The sequence below is a fragment of the Primulina tabacum genome, chromosome 14 (assembly GCF_025594145.1).
Source record: "Primulina tabacum isolate GXHZ01 chromosome 14, ASM2559414v2, whole genome shotgun sequence".
Taxonomy (NCBI): Eukaryota; Viridiplantae; Streptophyta; class Magnoliopsida; order Lamiales; family Gesneriaceae; genus Primulina; species Primulina tabacum.
In genome coordinates this window covers 28,625,057-28,649,974 of record NC_134563.1, presented here as the reverse complement: position 1 = coordinate 28,649,974, position 24,918 = coordinate 28,625,057, and the positions used below count along the sequence as shown (strand labels likewise).

Sequence of the window (24,918 nt, the reverse complement as noted above, 5' to 3'; positions counted from 1 at the left end):
GTGGAGAAGAAAATTCAGATGGGAAGATTTTCAAAAGTGATGTGTATTAAAATATTAATTTCTTGGAACACCAATGAAGACTTATGTGTAAAAAAATAATATTTTATTTGTGGTTGTCTCCCCAAATTTGGCTGTAAATAGGGTGAATTGTAATGTATTGAGATATCCCTCATTTTATGAACAAATCTTTGAGTTCACAATATTTCTCTCTTTGTTTTTCCTTTATTTCTTCATTTAAATATAATTAGCATGTTAAATTCATATTCAAAGTTTTACACTTTGAATAATGAATAGCTAACTTCCCAAAGTTGAGATGAAAATATGAAACTCTTGGCATGATAATAAGGTTATTAAAAGATAAGGATCTATGTTTTATATTATTTAATCATTATTTATTGTTTATGTTATATTTATTTCTTTACGTATTATTATACCCTACTTATAAGTGGGAGTTTTGATTTATTGTTGCTATATGTTACACTAAATTTTTGGAACCATTTAAATGTTAGTTTGGTGTTACCAACCATTTAAAGTGGATGCCTTGATTTATTATATATGAATATATCATAATATTAATTTATTGGTACCATTTAAATGTTTGTTTGGTTTTACCAACCATTTAAAGTGGATGCCTTGATTTATTATATGATTATATCATAATATTAATTTCTTGGAACCATTTAAATGTTAGTTTGATTTTACCAACCATTTAAAGTGGATGCCTTGATTTATTATATATTAATATCATAATATTAATTTCTTGGTACCATTTAAATGTTTGTTTGGTTTTACCAACCATTTAAAGTGGGAACCTTGATTTAGTGTTTACAAATATATATATAGCACAATAAATACTTGACAACATTTACAAGTTTTGGTATATATTATATATTTATAAGATAATAATATATAACATAATAAAAATATGATTATTTAATATATATTGGAACCATTTTATTAAGTGGATTTCAATAATGTTCATTAATGTTAACTTTATTAAAATACCAAAAGTGGATCCTTTAATCTCAACTACTTAAATTAAAATTTGAACAATTAAAAATTAACAATTAAATATTCAAACCATTAAAAGAAAAAAAAACAAAAACAAAAACAAAAAGACATTGTAGTGGACTTGTAATTACCTTAGCTTCCCTGTGGATACGATATTCGGACTCATCGAATTATACTACTTGTTGACAACCTGCTCTTGGGAGTGCAACAATCAAAGTCGCAACATTGATCTTGCTGTTATTCATAGTGAAGATGTTGAGGGTGACAATATTGATCATGAGGACTATGAATTGAGAAAAGCCTTTTCTAAGAAGTTCTACACTGAAAAACTCTGGTGGCTCAGTGGTCTCCAACAGAGAGTTCATTGATGAGAAGAACTTGGATATCGATGCTTTTGCAAGGCAGACTCTGGTGGTTTTCCTCAAAATTCGTGATATATTTTCTACAGTTTATGCTATGACCCCATAATGTGGCAAGTCCGTTATCGAGTTCTACATCAATCTCTCAAACATTGTAGGTGATGAGAGGTCAAGTAAGTTTGGAAAAGTTTTTTTTCGTGATAAATTGTACAATTCCAGTCCCGCAATCGTTAACAACCTCTACCATACTCCTGCCGATGCAGAAGAAGGCCTTCAACTGGAAACTCATGAGGTTACTTCAGTATTGACTGGGGGCTTGTTCACTCAATTTCCAGTTCATACAAGACGTCTTTCTGCAGCCAACATGACATATTTTAAGTTCTTCACAAAACTGCTATACGCAATTGGACTGCTTCAACCAATTCTACAGTGGTGAGAGGCCACATGTTTTCCATTGGTACTGACAGTTCCTTCAATTTTGGAAAAATGGTTTCCAAACAGTCTTCCAATTTGCAGAGGAGGTTTCAAATCATCCAAAATTCTTTTCTCTCACTGAGTTATGGGATCCTTGAGTCTCAATTATTCTTAAGAGACATTGATGAGGAGTTGTCTGACATAAGTGATCTACTGAAGATTTCCCTCAAACAAATTGTTCAGACCAAAGAGTTAAGGGTTCATTATGAAGCCCAAGTGGTAGAATATCGCTTATTTTTGAATCTGTTTGTCCATTCTAGACAAAAAAAGGAGATAGAAGTGATGCACAAACTTTGGAAACATGACCATCAGGAACAAAAGAAAGTGATAACACTGAAGAAGAAGCTACTAACATTGATAGCGATCAGTGATATTATTTTATATTATCTGAATTTGTTTAGTTTTAAGATACTTCTATGTTTCTTAAATTCTTGTTTATTCATTAGGTGTTAAGCTGCTTTTAATGTCATGCTCTGATTTAGTATCAAGTGATAAATGTTCATGCACCTATGTTATCAACACTGATAACAACATTCAAACTAACATGATCAAATTAAGGGGGAATAAATGGAGTTGCTTAGAGTTTCATTAACATAGTAAACTTGTTTGTACTTATTTAGTTCATAAAGCAAAAAAAAATAAAAAAAATTGAAAGAAATCATGACTTCTATTGCAATACATAATTCTTTTTTTTGAAAAATCTTTTTAAATGAGATAGTACATTAAGAGCATTACCTTTCTAGAATATTGAGTTTTTTAAACTCTATATTTGTTCCCTAATATTTAAAAGAGTGTCTTAATGAAAGACTGTTTTTCTTATCTTACAGGAATCTATTTAAGGAATCATATCCAAATCAACACAAGTCTCTATATATTTAATAATAGTTGATGCACAATGTATGGACCAGATACAAGATAAGAAAGAGAGAATATATAAATTTTGGGAGAATTTTCTATAGAGCTCACAAAGATGAAGCTCACTGTTTCACCGTGTTGTCGTTATATGTTGAAGATACTTGAAGACAATACTCGTACAAATTGTTGATTGAAGAATGTTTTTGTTGGTCTAAATTTAGGCCACACAGATTTCTATTCTTGTGTTTTAATTATTTTGTTATTGATATTTTATTATGCAATTTATTTTCTTAACTTGTTAAGTAAGATAGTTTTTTGTTTCTTCACTAATATTGATTTTGTAAACTTAATTTTTTTTTCTAGTGATTATTTTGTCTTTAGGTATAATTGTATATAATTATCTTTATGTTATTTTTAATTAAGTTATTTATTTGTGTGTTATATTATTTTGCTGAATGTTGTCACGAGATGTTACAACATTCGAGATAACAATTATATCTGATACGCACAATCCTTACTATAATCTTAAACAAAATTCACACAATCCTTACTATAACGTTAAAACAAAATTCTTTCAATTACTGTGAAGGTCAATGATGGCGAAAACTAGGAAAGGTTTTTATGTGGTTTTTAGTGGGATTAAAAGATCGCTTTGTTATTGCTTCTTTTTACATGGCAAAAAAGCTAACATTAAAGAGTTGGCGGGCCAAGCTGACTTTAATATATATATATATATATATATATAATATATATATATATATATATATTATATCATTTTAAAATATATCTATTTATTTTAAAATGATTACTATTCATTAACCGATTAATATTTTGAATTATGAAAGTCTTTTACAAAAAAATATTTACGAGGTACTCACGTATTATATATATGGATGTAATGAAACATGGAAAATTTTACATCAAATAGGTGAATGTTGTTTGATCGATAATCACATAAATATGTACTATTGATGTACATAAAAATATGTGAGTGTCATCTCAGTATCATCCGATTTCTTTAATTTTATTTTAATAATTAATACTAATTTTTTATGGAAATCATTCTTCTAAAATATTTAGTACATAAGAAGAAATTGCATATTCGTAAGAAAAGAGAAAATCGATTAGTTTCCTTAATATTAGGCTCAAATAATTTAATATATATTTGGGACCATAAAAAAACTGTGGGCTGAAGTATTAAAAAAATTGGGTTAGTTCCACAATATTAAGCAAGAAAAGATTAAAATTTATTAAGAAAAATTTTAAAATCAGGAGCTGAACTTTATAATAAACAAATTTGGCCCAGCTTTGTCTACATAGTAAATTCGTAATATCAATATTAATAGTGATAATTTAGAAAAATACGAGTAATTAAATTTAAAATTATGATTTTACCTGGGGTAACTTAATCCTACTTGTTATAAAAAATGCCAATAAACAAGCATGTCGATTTCCATATATTTCAGTCAATTAAATTTAAAATTTTATGATAATATATGTTTATCATCGTCTCTCAAGTAAAGAATGTCCAAAAATTTTAATTAAACATTTTCATTTTTTTAACTAAATAATATTAGTAAAAAATCAAATAATATATATTTAAATGATTTTTTTGCTAATATTATTTAGTTAAAAATGAAAATATTGAACATTCTTTATTTGATAGACAATGATTACCCCGATAGGCTCGCAGTCTGCTTTCACTAAAGATACTCGAGTTATTGTTTCATACGAATGAAGAGTCAAATCATCAGCCTTTACGAAATTATTATTAGCAATGACATAGTGACACCAGTGAATTGAAGTTTAGCGATAATTAAAATTGATTAACCCACGAATTACAGCTATATATTTAAAATCGTATCACACTTTATTGCAGAGACAATAACAATTTACTAAGTGTGATGTTATTAGCTCGATTTAAAATGGTGAGCTACAATGTATCAATGATATCTCATAGCTCGATAATACAAATAACCAGCTGACAAAACAATTTATTAGAATACTCAATTTGATATGTCTTATTTTTGTTCAGTTATACTAAATCGAATGTTATCTGAACAAAATGATGTTTGGAAGACCACAATTGATTGTAATGAAAACATTAATCGGTTGGACATAAACGGTTATGGTATTTTTGTCAGCCTGATCAGATCGGTTATCGGAATGGAACGATTCGATATAATTTGTGAATCTAAGACGATGATTTGAAAATAATCTTCACAAGTCGAAGTCTGAATCGGAGTTTAAGAAGCTAATAAACTGCTAAAATGTTGTTGGTTCTGCACATGATGAAATCAGTAAGACTTGGACATCAAATCATCAAGGCTTAGCCTAACTGAAACGAGCCTAGCTGACGAGAATAACTAGCAACAAGGCTTAAAATCATTAGGGCTCGGGAAAAACGTCTAACAAGACAGATTTGACCATTTTAATCTCAAAAAATTTCCAAAACCTTCCAAAATGGTCATATTATTGTATCTAATGTATAAATCATTCATGGAGCATATAAATATAACATCTTGAATCAAATGCACACTTTTGAAGGAGATTCAAAGCATGAGCAGCTTATATGAAGAAAATTAGCTAAAATGAGAGTAAGCCCAAGTGTGAAGATACATACATATATATATACACACACACACAGTAAATGATTAAATCCTCGTACACACAAATCACTCACACAAAAGAAAGATGATATTGATAGAATATTTGAGTGATAATCTTTACACAAAGACGTAAAAGATTGTATTTGCACTGTTGAAATAAGAGATAATAAAAATTATGCTGATTGTGAGATTGTGTTCTACAATAGAAAGTGTGCTAGGAGTTTTGATTAAGCAATTGATAAATCCTAATCCGAAATGATTTTTTACAAGAATTTATATAAATCAAAATTTTCTAGTGATACATTTATTGGTGGAAGAATGGATGACGTAGGAGTCGTTAATCTCCTAACATCCATATAAACAAATTTGTGTCTCTTTATTTTATTTCATTTAATCATTCTTGCTATTTTGGTTGTTATAGTTGAAGAATTTTATGTATACTTCAACTACCAAAATATCACACACAAAGTGTTTGATAAAATGTTCCAACCAAAATGTTTTTATACATTCAACTGGCATATCTTGTTAATGTTTTTAAAAAATATTTAAAGAAGTTTTAGAGGAATTATTTTGAATATTTTCCGCTTGGTTTTTTAAATCAAACTCAATTTAATTTATCAATACTCAGTGTTTCAAGAACCGAGCTATTATAGCTCAATATTTGTCCTTTACTAATCTTAGCACGCACTTCATTTAATTAGACTCAAACTAACTTGGTGAAATGTGTGGAAATAAAATTTAGCACAATTAATATACTCTCTCAATCGAACAAGCATCCGAGAGAGAACGCAAGTGCTCTCTCTCTCTCTCTCACACATATATATATATATAAACAGAGGACATTAAAGTTAAAAAGAAGTTATTTAGTGGAACAAAATAATTAAGCTGCCCAAAATTATAGAAGAACATTTCAAATAGCTTCATGTAAGTAGGTCTAGATATGATTTTGATTATCTCATTTGTCAAACTTGGCTTTAGCACAATAAATCAAGATGAATCTCTATAATCGTCATGAAACTGATATGATATTACACGTTATTGAATTGACGTTTGATATTAAGATGTCTGGCGTTGTTTCTGTATTTGACTGAAAATCAGATGATCGAATTAAAAAAAAAAAAACCATTTTTCAAGTTAGAATGATCTTAAAATTATACTTTCTCTGCCCAGAGATGGACAAAATTGGCAATATATATTAAACTCAAAACGGTCCGTTACAATGAAAAGAAATAACCTAGTGAACCTTTTTTCAACAAATGAACTAAATATAAATTGACATCTATTTACTCTCTGCCCAAATTCATCTCCTCTTTGATTCTTTTCCCACAATTTTTTTTCCGTCAATTATGTTGGGGGAATCAAAAAATGACCTCAGCCTAATCGATCGAGTTGCAAAATAGAAAACAGTGTCTATTTCATATCACTAAATATATCATATTTAAACTAACATGAAACCCCTGTAAAAATTGCTATCAACATGTTGAAAAAAATCTATCAAAAGAAAAGAAAAGCTTTTCTCAATTCCCTTATTGTACAATACAAGATCTGTTCATAAGATTCTCTTCTAAAAATGAGTGATTTACAATTAATTAATCATTAATAATTTTATCAAGGAACAACTTGTCCAATCCACTAACGGAATAAATTAAATAATAACATGCATGCACTCGCACAAAATAAGTACGTCTAAAATGACTGTTTGGGCTATATTGGATTTTGTCCGACGGACATCAGGGAGCGCTTAAATATACCTGCGATCTCTGAATGCATTTATGTCTGTCGATCGTTGAATAATGTTGCTCATAATATTGCTCGTTTTACTTGTTTTTCGCCTTCACCTTTTGTTTGGATGAATGGTGAATTTTATTTTTGGTTGGTTAATCTTGTAATGGATGATTTTAATCAATAAAATTACGAGTTTACTTTTAAAAAAAAGAAGACTGTTTGGGCTTGAAAAATGAGATATTACTCTTAAGACATTGTCTTAAAAGTGTATCAAAAGATGATTATTTATTAATATATGTGTGATTCATGCTTTTTCATTGGATCTCACATGTTAGAAGATCAAATATGCACCTTTAAATGAATTATTGTAATATTATCCTAAGGGTAGTATAAAATTTATCGTTTGAACCTTAAAGGTAATCTATATATTGTTGGAGCACCGTTTTCTCATATCTCAGCGGAAGTTTAAAATTTTTAGCTTTCATGTTCAAAACATTCATTGGGCGTTGTATGTTTAAAAACATTCACAGGCGTTTAGATTTGTTTATATTTGTGTACTTAACGTCGGACACCAAACCAGTGCGAGATTAGCGGAGTTGGTCCTTATTTATAAATCCCTATGAATGTATCCCCCTCCTTTAATCGCCTAATCAAGTATACAATCGGAGACTTTGTTCCTCATGTAGATTGCAGTAGAAATCTTACACGAATTTGACGTTAAGTTTGGATCGGATGCATTCCAGAAATCAGGCGGCAATGTAGCCGTAGAAGTGGCCGGAATTTTCTTTGTGAAAATTGGGTGGCCGAATTTTGTGAGGGAAGAGAAGAAGAAAAATTATGGTGGACAAAGTTTTGTCAGCCAAAATCTGTGTGTAAAACGCGTGTTATTTCATGTGACTCTCAATGAAATATTTATAAGCTTTGATTCCTGATCACAACAAAAATCTAGCTCATATTAGAATTCATAATCTTAATCTCACTAGAATTCCTATTTTCATTAATTAATTAAAATTCACATGTTGTATATATATATATATATATATTTATATTTATACATCTATATACATATATATATATGTAAAGACATATATGTAAAATTAAATGATCATTATTTAATTTATTAATTAATTGTTAATTAATAAACTAATTCTAGACCTTATAGAATACTTCATGAGAATCATGTACATAAAGTTACTAATATTTTTTTATTTAATTAGTAGTTTCTAAATTTATTAAATAAAAGATTGTGAACTCATTATAACCCTAATCAAAGATCAGACAGCGCCGATGTAACAATATTTATAATATTGTTCATATAATGAAAATTGAAAATTTCGAACATCAAAATTTTAACTGATCCATTTTTGGTAGGTGACAGTTTTTTGAACTATTTCACCAAAATAGACGTTTCCACTCTCTTCAATTAATTGACAATTAAGCTAACAACCACATCTTCTATCATATGAAATCACCATAAAAACATCTTTTTAAGATGTTTGATCTCTATCAAACTACAATCGCCATATTCAACATTTTGAACCTGACTATCTCAACGGGAACATAGAACTTGTGTAACCCTTAATAGTTCAGGGATATAGTTAGTTGTGGTTTCATAATTTCACGTGATTCAAAATAACATTTATTCTTATTCGGGCTTACCCTAATTAGCCACATTCTTTTTATCGATCCTTTGATCAGAAATGTCAGAACTCAAGTTTGATTACACCCAACGGATAATAGTAGGAGCGTCTAGTAACATCACCCCATGATCCCCTAAGTTTCACTGATAGTGCCAGCAAGAACCTTAAGCTATAGTTAGCATATATTATGACACCTTCAACTCATATATTGTGGGGACCCGGACGCTAATCATGTTCTTAATCATCATTGGGACTAATTAATCAATTATAAAACAGGGTCAAAATTTTTTTTAAATGCGGAACGTAGTGAAATAAAACGTATATACATCTCAGTATAAAAGTACAAGTCCTGTACCACATACATTTATTCAACTAAGGTTTAACAGCTAATATCATGGGTCTAACCCTATCTCTAATCCAAGTCCGGAGCCTCCACTCTAATCACGATCTCTATTCATCTTCTCAACCCTGAACATGTCCCACCTGTTGTCATGCACACGTACAAAACAAGACAACAGCCGGATAACTCCGGTAAGAATAAATCCCAGTATAAACAATGTAAACATGCAATCATATAAAAACATATACAAAAGCATATAACAAATATTATTCACATGCAGCCAATCAACAACATGTATGATATCACAACTGTAAATCAACTAGTCATTACAAACTCGACTCAAACAACGCGTCGTCTCAGACTCGACTCAACTCTGACCTAGGGATCCCAATGTCTGGATATTGATAATTATATCGAATCTCAGTCGATAGGAATGAATCAACCCTAAACGGCATCGATATAATTCATATATCCAGTGTCTGGGCGAAACAGTCACAGAATTGACGAATCAGTCAAGAATTAAGCGAATCATCCAATAACTAGACGAATCAGCCAGTAATTAAGCGAATCAGCCAAAGTTTAGACGAATCAGTCGATAACTAGACGAATCAGCCAATAACCAGACGAATCAGCCGGTGACTAGGCGAATCAGCCAATGACTAAACAATCAGTAGTCAATACATGCAGTGGCTATAAATCAATAGACTACAAACATCAATCTCATCAATTACAAATATCAATGCAATAAACTAAGTATGTGATTTAGGGAAACTCGAGTCAAACCTCACTCGAGTTGTGCAATCCCAACTCAGCATTAATTTATACATTTCTTTCTGATACTCTGACTCTGTCGAAGTCTCGAACACAAAGCCTGTCAATACTCAATCTGACAATAACAATATCGAGGGTACGGTATCAATACACCACTCAAACAATACTGGATATAATCAGAATTCAATCAAATTCTGTTTCAACAATATAACGTCATAGTCTCAATATACCCAGCAATATCATCTCAGTCAGATATCAATACTAACATCTCATATTTGATAACAATTCAATTCTGATATCAAATCTCAATCAACTCAACTCTGAAAATCATAACAATTCCATATGGTATCTATTCTTCGGTCCGGTTTCGATTATACGATGTCTAACATGTCAAGAACATCATATATGAATCCTATCAGATTCTGACAATACCATAATTTCAAAACATATCAAAACGTAGCAAAACTTACGTTCAGTTGTAGCCTACGTCGATAGGAACTCAATACCGAAGTCGGATTCAAAATCAGATAGACGGATTTCTCACAAAAGGCGTAAGGATTTTCAACCCTTTTTCAGAAACCTTTTTCTCCATTCTTCTCTTCTGAAGGGGAAAGGATTCGTGTATATATATATATACATCCTCGTACATGCAAGAGGACGAGTGGCTCATTCCGCCTATTACACGTCTCGCGCATATGCGCGACATCATCGGCGCATATGCGCGAGACCTACTGGTCTCGGTGCTCGGCTTCTCGCCAGCTCGCGCATATGCGCGACTCATCTCCGCGCATATGCGCGAGGTCCTATGGACTTCGCTTGTACAGGCTCGCGCATATGCGCGAGGGCTACTGTTCCTCGCACATTTTCATGCATTATCTCGTCTTTCCCGGTCCGATCCTTTCCGTCTATAATCATATCAATTATCCCCAAATCATTTCAGATTAATAGGATAAAATTCTCGGGCCTTACATATATCCTGGTTGAATCTGCAACTATTGGTATATCGAGAGTTGCAAATGAATACAATAAAGATGTGATGTAAATTTGAGTAACAATAGTTTCATGGTATGTGCAACTAGAAAATACACCTTTCCCTTAAGCACATGTTTTGTTTTGGCTAGAGACTCCTTGCATTATTAACTCATCAGATCACATATGATATCCTAACCCATAGGAAATTGGTGAATCTCTGACTACAATCTATTTGCTCTACGTATTTCGAAACTACACTCAACCTCGTTACCTGATAACCCTTAATAGAGTCGGCAAACGGATCAAAGTGCATGCTAGTATATAGAGCTTCTACGTTGTCCAGGATCTAAGGACTAATAGTGTACAATCAGAACCGCAGACTATTCCACTCGATAAGTGATAACCAATTGGACAGCCTGAGGGAGGGTTGTTCAGCGCATCATCATCTGATCACTCATATGTATGAATGGACATATCCATTTCCTTACTAATTAAACATGACTTTTACATCATAGATGCTAGTCTCAAGCTCAAACGGTATTTATCATTATTTTAGGCGGTCGATTCGATTAGGAACATGTTTAGAATTTACGGTGCACTTCCTAATGAGTTTCATGGTGTTATGTTGCGAGGCAGACCTCATGGTGCCTATAATATATTCAAGGACTTTATCTATGCAGCTTGCACGAGTATACAAATAAATTAAATGTCATAATTGGATGAAATCGTAAAATATTATTAAAATAAAGATTGTTTTTTTTTTTTTTTTTACATAAGATTCAATAAATCTCAAGCAACACTACTTGGGCACATAGTCTATCTATCTATCTATCTATCTATCTATCTATTCCACTCATTGAATAAATCATATTTAATGTATCAATATGGTGTACCGTCCAAGTGAGATGATATTTATTTTTAATTATTCCCTAGGCCTCAATTGACTTGTATCAAGAAACCACATGAGGGAATGTAAAGCCATCTTAAAGCGAGACAAGAATCTCCATAAAAGCTAAATAATGGAGTGTAGTAATAGACATGAATCAATTTGCGTTTACTTTTTGACCACTTATCCCTTTGCCTAAGCATGCCCCATTAAAGAGGTCAATGAAAAGAACTCAAAAGCTCGGGAATCCAATGTTAACTTGGATATTTGTAATCATTTGTTTTTATATTATCTCAAATTTAGAAATTATATTAGATCGAAAGAGCTTCTTATCATGCTAGGAATGGAGTATTGACTAATATTACCTTCAAAATGCTTAGTACTAGTGAACATGCAATGTGTGATTGTTGATTTCCATATAAATCAGGTGTATCAACATTCACAAAAAAAAAAAAAAAAATTTGTTTTAGCGACGTAATTTGTCTACGGTTATCTTATTAGCAACATATTAATGTAAATCGTCGCTAATTTAGAGATAATACCATCGTCATCCGAACATTTCTATTGCCACAATTAGCGATAAAATTTATAAAATCGTCGCACTTAAATACATAGTGAAGATTTATGTATAAATTTTGTCTCTATTTCAAACATAAATTTCTTCGATATTTTGAAATTTGAAAACTGACTTTCGTTTGTGATGGTTTTTTTAAAAATCATCCCTAGTGGCCTATATATCCTCTTTAATTTTTTCATTGATTTTCATCTTTCTCATCTGGTATAGATGAGTTTTTGTCTTTTTTGTCGAATTTCATGCATTTTAATTATTTTAATTTTTGTTTTTGTTTAATGATGCAGATCTGGTTCACGACTTCAAGTTAATAAGTTCACATTTAAACCAAGTTTTTTTCCTCATATATTTCCATGTGTGTGTGTGTGTGTTTTTTTTTTTTTTTTATATAGAAATATAATTTACTGTTATAGGTAGATTTTGTATAGAATTGTGCGCACATTATATATTTGTAATTATATATTAGATGCACACATGTAGTGCATAAATTGCATGTCTTATATATACACAGTCTTATTTTTAACCAATAGATTTTGATATGAAATTGTTGTATGTCATATTATTTAATTTTTTGTACTATAGTTTATTTTATGTTATATATAACTAATATATATAAACAGATGCATATGCTATAGTATATTTATTTATGTATGTTAATTGATAATAATTATATAAATACATTTACTATGTAGCAAACTATGTATAATTATTTATATAAATATTTTTATTAATTTAAATTTTAAGTATTGTATATATTAATATTAAGTATTATAATATTTTGAACAATTTTTTATAAAAACTTATTTTTAAATATAAATATATAACATTAATATTATCGTGTTTCATTTACTTAGATATTTTATTATAAATTATTATCATTAAATGCAATAATTGTCTTTGTTGGGTATAAAAATTTGAAACGTGATACTTGAGATGTTGTACAGTTAAAATATTTAAGTTGCACTATTACTACCACCTATAACTTTTGGTAAAGCGACAAACGCTTGGTCCTACAATCGATATCAAAGCTAATGTCACGGGGTTCGATTCTCATTTATTACAAAGATTGCAATTATTGAGAAAAATATTGTTAATTTCTCTTTTAGGTAGAGCAATCGAAACGTGGTGCTTGAGCTACTGTACGATTTACAAGATTTGAGTTTCATTAACTTTTGGTAAAGTGGCAAGCGTTCGCTCCTAATAATTGGTATCAGAGTTAAGGTCACGTGTTCAATTCTCATTGATTGCAAGGAGTGAAATTATTGAGAAGAAAATTGTTGAGTGCAATAATTATCTCTGTTGTGTATAACAATAGAAACGTGGTGCTTGAGTTGTTGTATGATATAAAACATTTAAGTTGCACTATTACCATCGTCTATAACTTTTGGTAAAACGGCAAGCATTTGGTCCTACAAATATCGATAGTATGTGTACTATTATAGCTACTATGGTAGCTAACTTATTTATTAGCAATGTTTTTATGGTATGTAATTGTTACAATCAAACTTACAATGGTAAGTAATATTATTATCGTTATCGTTATTGTTATTGTTATTGTTATTGTTATTGCTATTCAATATTCAATATAGTGTCAGCAGGCGTGGGCAAGATCCTACATCATGGGAGCTCTATATGCACGCACATAGACACACAGAAAGATCATTCATTGATAAGCGGTCACGACTTGTTAATGTAAGTTTTATGTTCGAAATTGAAAATTATTGGATGAATTAATTTTTAAAATAATAATAATAATTCAAATAAGTAATAAAGAGAAGCTATGAAAACATATGGCTAACATAAATCGGTTTAAAATATAATCGATTCATCTCCTAAGGATAAATCACAAATCAACCAGACATTAAGCAAACATAAATCGGTTTGATGACCGTGTTCTTTCCAAAACCGTCGCAAACTTATCGACAATTTAAAACCATTGCTTATTTTTTAATGATTTATGTTGTAGCAACGAAATTCAAAACTGTCGCTGGTTGCAATTTTTTTGTAGTGATTTGTTTGCGTTAAGAGTAGGTGTGAAATACGTCGATAATTGCTTTACTTTTTTTTATCACTCTATATATATATATATATAAATATATATATATATATATATATAAATGATTTATATTTTTGCAAACGTTTTATCTTAATACTCATAAAATAAAATAAAAATAAATTAGCACACATTAATATAAATGAAAACAAAAACAAGAAATACAAGGCTATCTAACATTCTTAAGCTCACAAATGGAATTAAGATTAAAACCTAGGTAACATATTTTAAACTGATTAATGATCCCTAAAATGAACATGACAAAAATATAAATTCTAAAGAAAATTGAAAATCGCTTGTCGTGGAGGCCGAAAACGTGCATGCGCTTCTTTTGTTTTCGATTCTCTCTTTTCAACTTTAATATGTGGACCTGAAAATTGTATCCAATATATAGAAAAATAGAAATGAAATAAAAAAATTTAATTTAATAATTAACTAATTAATTTACCCAAAAAATAGAGAATCTTGCATGCATTTAGAACGAAGATTTGCTACTGGCTTCCTTCGGAGCATTGCACTTGAAGCATTCCATCCTATTCGCAAAGTTGTGCTCGTTGCAACCCAACCTAAATATATATATATATATATATTCCCAATTATATAAATAATTATTATTTAGCAACATTTCACTCTATGATTTTTCAATAACTGTTTTTCTAATGAATTTTAAAATTAATTTTTAAAGATTAAAGTAAAACTTTGGTATAAGATAATTATACTTCGAATTTGTTTGTTTGTTATTTTTTTGGTACATGCAGGTTTAATCAAGTAAACAAAAAAAAGTGTACCTGGTGCACATCCAATCGCCAGATTTCCAACCAGACCGGCTGCCGCCAAAGCCGAAGCCACGCCGTGGATAGTCTCCATCAAAAGCGAAGCCGCCTCCGGAGGCTTCATCCTTGACCGCGCCACACTTGAAGCAGCTGGAGCGGCTGGCGAAGTTGTGAGCTCCGCAGTTGCCAACGGAGCAGTACCAGTCGCCGGGCCTCACGTCGGGTCCCGTGAACCCGTATGACTGCCCGCCTCTCCCACCAAAGCCGCCATAATCACCTCTTTCTCCCGGCCTCGGGTCTCCGCAGCGCTGGCAGGAGTCCCTCCTTTGGAAGTTGAGATGGTGGCATGATCTGCAGTTCCAATCTCCGGGCCGGTTCATTATTCCTAGAATCAATCACGTGGTTCAAAAACAAAATCCCTTTCATTCCATAATTGCATTATATTCTACTAAAACAAAAATCACATTTTAGAGTCGAGAATTTTTTATAGTAATCAAAATTGAATTAACATGCATAAAATTCCAAGCGTCAAACTATAAGTATATTTGTAAAAACATATATAAGAATAAATAATTATTTTATTTTCATCTAATTGTTCGAGTTAAACTAAATTGCAATTCATTGAACAAGAAGTGAAGCACCTTTCTATCTCAAACGTGAAATTTAAATTTGATAAAATTGGAGCAATCATTTTATTTTATTTTTAAAAAAAATTCAAGTTGCATGTGACCAATCAACACGATGCTCTCTCACAATTATGCCTTCTTTGGCAATATCAAAACTGCATGGCCGAAGTTTTTATGGCTGGCTAGCTTCCCATGCATGGATGCTCATAATATATTCACACATATATATATGTGTGTGTGTGTGTGTGTGTGTGTGTGTGTGAATAATATATACACTTACCCTACGAAATGAATCGCAAAAAAACTGGCAACACGAGGCTGGGATCGGAAGACAAGCTCAATATAAGTTGTGGTAAGAAATGTTGGTGTGGAGTGACGTTGTTTATATATTAATAAAGCTGCCTCGAAAATGGAGAGAAACGAGGGAGGTAGGTGGGTTCTTTTTCCTAAGCAAATATATTCTCCTGTCCTGACTCGCCTCTCTTGTTGAACAGAGGGGAATCACATAAAAATACTAAATTAAAGATTAAAAAAAAAACAGTGGGATTGTAATTAAGATTGTATACAAAAAAGAAACATCCAATTAATTTTTTTTCTATAAAAAGAGGAAATATTAATGTGAGATTTAATAAAGTTGTTGCAGCCATAGTTGCTTTTAAGGGATTTTTTTGGAGTTGGGAATTGCTTGAACACTGTGGAAATTGCATTCAAAGAGAAGAGAGCCCTTTTATTATTATTATTATTATTATTATTATTATTATTATTATTATTATTTTGGTAACTGGAAATCCACAAACTGCTATTTGTAAATGTGTATTGAGTAAATATTTAGACTGAACACAGTAGTCTGGATATTAAGTCAACCAGATAAATCACGCTATAAACATATACATTAAATTCCGAGTTGGCAAAAATTCAAAGCCCACAGGATTGAATCATGATTGGATAAGTAAGAACAAATATTTCTATTTTTGCCAGACAAATTGAATATTCCATTAATTTTTAAATCATTCAAAGTGAGCCCACTTGTTATCAATTTTCTTTTAAAAATTGTACTTGGGTGATAGATAGTTAGATCAATTTTATTTATATAATTTATATGTGAATAATTATATATATATTATGGATTGTCTGTTAAGTTAAGTTCAAAATAAAGTGATCAATTACAATTTCGGGTTATTGGCCTTTAATATATCTAATAGGTTTTGTGCCTTTAATGTGTAGATATATAAGTATAATTTCTATTTTTATGATGAGCTAAAACAAAAATATAAGAAGATAATGATACACATTATCTATATAGGGGTCATGATCCCCAGATCACGCTCTATTACGTTTCCTATTCTCTTCATCATTAAGAGAATCATTTAGTTTTCTTAGAAGAGAAAACTAAGTGATTCTCTCAAGAAAAGAGCGCGTAGATCTGAAAGATCAAGACATGTTCTGAAAAATTCAGAATTATGACTTTAGGTACGCTTCCGTTTAAGTTTTCAGTCAAATTCTTAATGATTTAACATGATGGATTCTGCAGTTTATGGGTTTTCCCCAACAAGTGGTATCAGAGCCACTCATGCTTGAATTATTAAGATTTGTTTAAAGTTTTGGATATTATTTGGATCTAGATCTGGAAAAAAAATTTTGTTTAAAACTTTTTGATATGGTTTCGATCTGGAAAATAATTTGATATGGTTTCAGATCTGAAAAAAATGTTGGTTGAACTTTCTTAAAGATTTGATATAAGATTTCGCTTTTCCGTCCAGTTTTGTTCGACAAAAATATTTTTGAGGAAATTGAAAATTTGGGTTTAAAAAATACATAAGGTCGACCCGTGCGGATCCGGGTTGGGCCGTACGGATTTGGGTCGACCCGTAATGAAATTTCAAAAATTAAAAAAAAAACAATTTTTTTCGATTCAGGTTTATTCAGTTTAAGGTTAAATATTCAATTTTTCATATAATGATAAGGTTATATGTATTTTTAAAAATACTAATTGAAATAAAATGTCGCCAAAGTGACATCTTTTATGAAAATTAATTTTATTTTGAAGGATCGTTTTTGACACCTGCGAGGGTGCTTCAAACACAATATTCTACATGAGCTTCAATAGCTCGTATTTTAAGAATGTAAACAACAATGAAGTAGATTGAATTTGATTTTTAAACCAAGCGAAAAATACTCGAAGTAATCCTTCGTTAATAAAGCTAACTAGTTTGAAAGCCTTTTAAATTTTGTGAACTGATTAACTGATGTAAAGGGGGGTCAGTTTGGGCTTGTATCGGTGCAAACAGGTGAGAATTGAACTTATATCTGCTGAACTGATCAAATAAATTTTAAAAAAATAGTTAAACAGTTAAAAACACAAGATATGTTTATAGATGTACGGAGACTTCAACTGCTCTACGTCAGCCCTTTTACTACCTCGGATAGGATCCACTAGAAGATTTTGATTTATACAACAACTTGTACAAACTCACTCAGCTTAGGACTTACACTATTGCCTAACTGAACTCCTAGCCTAGACTGAAGACAGAACCTTCCAGCCAACACTTGTTTAACGTCTATGTGTTAACGACTACATACACAAGTTTAACGTCTTTGCGCAAAACTCACTCAACTTATCAGTACGCTCAATTTTATGTATGTGTGAGTGATGGTGTGTGAGTGTGTGAGAACTGATCTATGAATACAACACGAAAGTGTTCTCACACACTGAGAATTTTGCTTCTAGACTAAGCAGTTGGCATGCCCTATTTTTCTCTTCTTTTTCTGATCTTCACACACTTTTTCGTTAATGGTCTTGATCTTGTATTTAAAGTGGCTTTATGTCCGTACATCAAGACTCATCAATGAAGGAGATAAAGAAAAGAAACGGAAGGACAAAGAAGCTAGGGATACACAGCCTCCGATGAAACAACAGAAGAATCCAAGTGATTCTCAAAGTTCTGGTTTTTTTTTTGTGTGGCAGTGATAGGCATATGAAGAAGCAATGCAGTAATTATCACGTTTGGCGTGCTAAGAAAGGTATGTTTCTAAATATAATTTGTTCTGAGGTTAATTTAACTTTAATGCCTAGGCACATGTGGTGGATAGATTTTGGTGCAACAACTCACATCAGTGTGTCCCTGCAGGGTTGCCTGGATTGCCCAAAACCAAGTGATGCTGAAAGATTCATCTACGTTGGCGATGACAACAAAGTTGAAGTTGAGGCAATAGGAAAATTTAGGTTATTGTTAAAGACAAGAATATATTTTGATCTTTATGAAACATTTGTTGTATCGTCTTTTAGACGGAATTTTATTTCCATTTCTGTATTGTACAAATTTGGTTATTCTTGTTCTTTTGGAAATGGACTATTCAGTTTGTTTCTCGATTCCGAATTGGTTGGTTCTTGTTCTTTATCAGGATACGATAATTTTTATTCTTTGGATGTTATTGCATCATTTAATAAATCCCTACAAACAAGTAGAGACACTAAAAGAAAATTAATCAATGAGAATTCAGTTGCGTTATGACATAAGAGATTGGGTCATATATCTGAAAAGAGAATAAGGAGACTTGTGTCAGATGAAATTCTCAAACCTTTAGATTACATAGATTTTAATAATTGTGTTAATAGTACAAAGGGAAAACAAACCAACAAAAAGAGATTTAAAGCCAACAGGTGTTCAGGCATCTTAGAACTTGTACATACTGATATTTGTGAACCATTCCCTTCGGCTTCTTGGAAAGGTCAACAATTTTTTATAATGTTCACATACGATTTTTTAAGATATGAATTTATTTATCTCATTCATGAAAAGGCACGGTCATTGAATGTGTTAAAAATCTATAAAGTTGAAGTTGAAAATCAACTTGGTTTAAAGATTAAAAGCATTAGATCTGACCATGGTGATGAATACTATGGTATATATGACGGTTCGGGTGAACAACGTCCAGGACTTTTTGCTAAATTCCTAGAGGAATGTGATATCGTCCCACAGTATACTATGCCGGGTTCGCCCACTATGAATGGTGTTGCCGGAAGACAAAAGAGAACATTTAAGGACATGATGAGGAGTATGATCAGTCATTCTACCTTACCAGAATCATTCTGGGGAGAAGTACTAAAGACCGCAATGTATATCCTTACAGAGTTCCAACTAAGGCAGCGATCAAAACCCCTTATGAACTTTGGACGAGTAAAAAGCCTAGTCTTAAGCATCTGCACGTTTGGGGATGTCCAGCTAAGACAAGGCCTTATAGGCCTAATGAAAAGAAACTGGATTCAAGGATGGTCAGCTGTTATTTTATTTGATACTCTGAAAGATTCAGGCGGTACAAGTTTTATGATCCCACACGTAAGTCGATTTTTGAGTCAGGAAATGCCCCATTCTTTGAGGATGAAGAGTTTCCAGGGAGAGATAAAGTAAGGAATATTGTCTTTGAAGATGAATATGTAAATATTCCCCCAAGTGTCTTGGACACTGATCAGGACCACATTCTTCACTTTGACAAAGACACAATACAGGAAGACAATATTAGAAATCCTTCCATTCAGATAAACAAAATCAAGCACTTCTAGAACCTATGCCATTAAGGAGATCCACCAGAGAGCGGAGAAATGCAATGCTATATGATTACATTGAATTTGTTCAAGAACATGAGGCAGACATTGGCCTGATGGAGGATGATCCTATTAACTTCCGTCAAGACATGGAAAGTTCTAACTCTCAAAAGTGAAATGATGTCATGAATGAGGGGATAAAGTCCATGAAGGACAATGACGTATCGGATCTTATACTATTGCCTAAAGGTATGAAACTCATCGGTTGCAAATGAATATTTAACCAAGAGGGATTCGAAAGGCAATATGAAAATATATAAGGCTCGTCTTGTCGCTAAAGGGTTTACACAGAAAGAAGGCATTGACTATGAAGAGACTTTCTCTCTTTCTCTCTGGTTTCTTCGAAAGACTCTTTAAGGATTATAATGACTTTGGTGGTGCATTTCAATCTTGAGCTTCATCAATTGGATGTAAAAACTGCGTTTCTAAATGGTGAACTTGATGAACAAATTATATGGTGGTCAGAAAATTTTATGTCCAAAGACACAAATAATATGGTTTGAAAATTAAAAAAATCCATCTATGGGCTCAAAAAGGCATCTCGACAATGGTATTTCAAATTTCATCAAGTGATCATCTTGTTTGGTTTTGAGATGAATTTGGTCGATGATTGTGTGTACCAAAAGTTCAGTGGTAGTATGCATATTTTTCTGGTTTTATATGTTGATGACATTTTGATCGCTAGCAATGATATAGAATTGATGCATGACACCAAGAAATTTCTATCTAAGAATTTTGAGATGAAAGATCTTGGTGATGCATCTTTTGTACTGGGTATTCAGATATATCAGAATCGTTCTCGAGGTATTCTTGGATTCTCAGAAAGGCTATATCGAGAAAGTTCTCAAGAGATATGGGCAAGATTGTAAACCAACAGATACCCCTGTGGCTAAGAGAGACAAATTTAGTATCAAACAATGCTCAAAAAATGATTTTGAGGAAAAGAAAATGCAGAATATTCTCTATGCATATGTAGTAGGGAGTCTGATGTATGCTCAGATTTGTATACGTCCAGATATTGCGTACGTGACATGAATTTTGGGACGATTTTTAAGTAACCTAGGAGTGGAACATTGGAAAGCAGTCAAAAGGATTTTACAGTACCTAAAGAGAACAAAAATTTACATGCTCATATATCGGAGGTTGGATCAGTTTGAGATCATTGGGTATACTGACTCCAATTTTGTTGGATGTAAGATAGTATGAAATCTACATCGGGCTACATCAATCTCCTTGCTGGAGGTGCCATTTCCTGGAAGAGTGCTAAATAGTCACTTATAGCCTCTTCCACCATGACAGCTGATTTTGTAGCGTGTTATGAGGCATTCAATCATGGAATATTGCCGCAAAATTTTGTCACAAGACTACTCGTTGTTGATGGCATTGAAAGGCCACTAAGAATACATTGTGATAATAAATCAGTAGTTATGTATTCCAATAACAACAGGAGCTCGACGAAGTCAAAACATATTGACATCAAGTTTCTGTTGTTAAAAAAAATTAGGCATATCAGTACAAACTTCGTGATTGCAAATACGCTTACTAAAGGACTACTATCCGAACATTTTCAAGAGCACACTGCTAGTATGGGTGTTATGTCAATTGAGGAAATTCAGTTTTAGTTGGAGCTTGTTATTTTAAATGTTTTTCAGTTGTAGACATTTTCAGTTATAGTTATGTAAATTTATTTTCTGCAAAAATAAATTTCAAGTTAAGTTACACTATGATTATGATTGAAAGTTTGATCCCAGTAAAGTTAAGAGAGGACCTGTTGGAATAAAGGATGCTACGGTCACATTGCATGAAATTTTCATGCTACACATCCACTTCATGATCCATGTCATTTAGTTGCGTTGGCATATGTGATCATTGATGGATCCAACTACCTTCAATGTAATGAAGGCTGCTTTGATCCTATGTTGATGTGATTGATCGATCGGATTGGTTATAGATACATATCGGAATGACAACTATTTTGACCTCATAAGGTTATTTTCACAAACATAATTATAAGGTTGCACATATAGCCCAAGTGAAAATTTGTTGGATCAATTTTATTTATATGGGCTTATATGTAAATAATTATGCGTTGTTGGTTGTATATTAAGTTAAGTCCAAAATAAAGTGATCAACTAAGGTTTCAGGTTATTGGGTTTTAATGTATCTAATAGGTTGTGTGCCTTTAATGTGTAGAGACATAAGTGTAATTTCTGTTTTTATGATGAGTTAAAACAAAAACATCAGAAGATAATGATACACATTATCTATATATATGGGTCATGATCCCCATATCATGCTCTATCATGTTTTCTATTCTCTTCCTTATTAAGAAAATAGTTTAGAAGAGAAAACTAAATAATTCTCTCAAGGAAAGAGCGCGTAGATCTGGAAAATCAAGACACGTTCCAAAAAATTCAGATTTATGGCTTCAGGTACGCTTCCGCTTAAGTTTTCAGTCAAATTCTTAATTATTTAACATGATGAATTCTGTGGTTTATGAGTTTTTCCCAACAAGATATATATACTTATGTGTTCAAAATTAAAGTGAAACTTTGTATTTGATGAAATATATTAAAATTGTATACTACAATGTGAGTGGCATCTCAGCGATGAGCACGATTGATGGACATGATATCAAACTTATATATATATATATATATGTATGCCTCAGTTTCAGTAATATCCCACATACCCTACGTACCCCTCCACCAGTCACTATGTGGTTGGAAAAAATGTGATTTCTTTTGAATATTCATGTTTTGTACTTGAAGTTTGAACGTTAAGGCACTGTAATAAGTCAAATGCTTTTAAGTTTTATTCGAGGGGAATCTCAAATCTACGAAATCTCAAAAATCATCAAAACTTGAGACATATATATATATATATATTGAGACATAAATACAGCTAGAAATTGAATCGATTATATATGTATATATTATATATGTATATATATTAATGTATGTATGTACGTATAATAATATAGGCTTGCATTCGTGTGTGTCAGTCTTATATCCTGAATTGCATTGCCAGAAACTCCCAAAAACGATCTCTCAGTTCGAATTCTCGTTTTTATCAAATATACATTATTCTATTATATATATATATATATATTTATTTAAATTTGTCTTATTATTATTATTATTATTATACTATAATAAAGGGGATACTTAGTTCACAATTTAAGGCCTGACGATTCAAAAATAAAATAAAGTGAAAATGGTGGAATTTCGATAAAGAAGTGAGTCTTCGAGGTTCAATTTGACCATCTTTTCTTTAATAATGAAATATCTTTTCTTTTTTCCAATCTACACCGCCATGGCTTTTTTGCTGTCACGTTAACTTTTTTCCCTACCCATCTTTTTTTCCTACACCCCTTTTGAATGAATCTATATTCCACCATGATTTCATTCAAGCCGTTTAACAAAATTTCGATCTTTTTTATTTTGTTTTGTTTTCTAATCGATTTCAATTTCATCATTTGTTGGAACAGGAATCGACAATTAATAGGCTTAAATGATTCTTGTCTTTTGTCAAATTTCAAAATATTTCTGAAACATCTTATCTCGGAACAACATTTGATTTTACAACTGTTATGTTAATTTGTTATAAATAATGAAACAATTACTTAATCACTAAGCTGTCATGAGGTATATATTCTGATGTGATATTTTCATTATATGATCTTTCCATGGATAAAATACGGAAGTAAAGTTCAAGGTTTTTTATGCTTACAACTATATATATATTAATAGTTTTGTTATGTTGTCCATCAACTGTAACAAAGTTTGTTGATACATACAAAATGTAAAAAAACATGCATGCCGGTTTGCTGTCCTCCGAGTTGTTTGAATACATCTCGAGGCTAAACACAAAAACCTGAAATCTAGCTTGTTCGGTAGCCTACGTGACTAACTGACTGACTTTTCTCCAACTGTCCCCAAGTTCCTCGACTGGTACTGCCAAACGGGATGAGGATACAAATATATATAAATACATTATAAAATAATTAATGTATATCTCTGTCGAGTGTGCAGCACGAAAATCATCCGAAACCCAAAAAGATTTTATACAAGTTCTCCGCTGACGTTGATCGATGATATGAATATTGGCCAAGATGTCTCAGATTACAATAAGGAATTATTTAAGTTCAGAATGTTAGAGTTTTTCAACAAAATCATATTTCTACACAACTATAAACATGATAAACAATATGCGGAAGCGGATCGAGTGTTATCTCCGGCCATCGAATGATTTGTAAGTTTTTGATTTTCCTCCGATCGAAGTCTTCTAAGCACTCCAACTCTATGTAGATGGTGTACTTTTGTTCTTATGATGTGTGTGCTTAGGGGCCTCAATCACTGGTATTTATTGGTCTCTCACACTATCAATGAGTGAGTGCGGGAGCTTGATTGTCAAAAAGAGGATGATCATGCGTATCTCAATTTTCTAAAGTTAAGGCGGCGTACGCATATTTTGTAAAAAAAATTAGGCAATGGCCGCCGCCATTGTCGACACGTTTAATAATTCTCCTTTTGATATGGGCCATTTTTCTAACATTCTCCCACTTGAGCCATACACATCTCATTTACCATAGGAGAAAATAAAACACATGAATCATAGCGATATGTCCTCTAAAAGCGAGTATTATCT

General features: G+C 31.7%; 1 protein-coding gene across 3 annotated transcripts; it reads right to left on the bottom strand.

Annotated features, from left to right (window-relative positions):
- Nucleotides 1-14,405: 14,405 nt before the first annotated feature.
- On the bottom strand, nucleotides 14,406-16,135 carry LOC142524699 (RNA-binding protein involved in heterochromatin assembly dri1-like). 3 transcript variants are annotated; one of them, XM_075628763.1, is made up of 5 exons: nucleotides 15,938-16,134; nucleotides 15,793-15,880; nucleotides 15,055-15,424; nucleotides 14,715-14,832; nucleotides 14,406-14,636 (listed from the first exon to the last, which is right to left on the bottom strand). In XM_075628763.1, exons 3-4 carry the CDS (start codon nucleotides 15,417-15,419, stop codon nucleotides 14,742-14,744), a joined length of 456 nt encoding a protein of 151 aa, XP_075484878.1. In that variant the 5' UTR covers nucleotides 15,420-15,424; nucleotides 15,793-15,880; nucleotides 15,938-16,134; the 3' UTR covers nucleotides 14,406-14,636; nucleotides 14,715-14,741. The 3 variants fall into 3 exon arrangements, with proteins under 3 accessions (XP_075484878.1, XP_075484880.1, XP_075484879.1); XM_075628765.1 differs by having other exon boundaries at nucleotides 14,406-14,832; nucleotides 15,938-16,135; XM_075628764.1 differs by lacking the exon at nucleotides 15,793-15,880 and having other exon boundaries at nucleotides 15,946-16,134.
- Between the last annotated feature and the right edge of the window lie 8,783 nt (nucleotides 16,136-24,918).

Bases quoted from the DNA above. Each gene is read 5' to 3' on its own strand.
- LOC142524699 (XM_075628765.1), bottom strand. From the start codon at position 15,419: ATGAACCGGCCCGGAGATTGGAACTGCAGATCATGCCACCATCTCAAC. The intron at 14,833-15,054 runs GTACACTTTTTT...ATATATATTTAG, and splicing joins GGCGATTGGATGTGCACCAG to GTTGGGTTGCAACGAGCACA.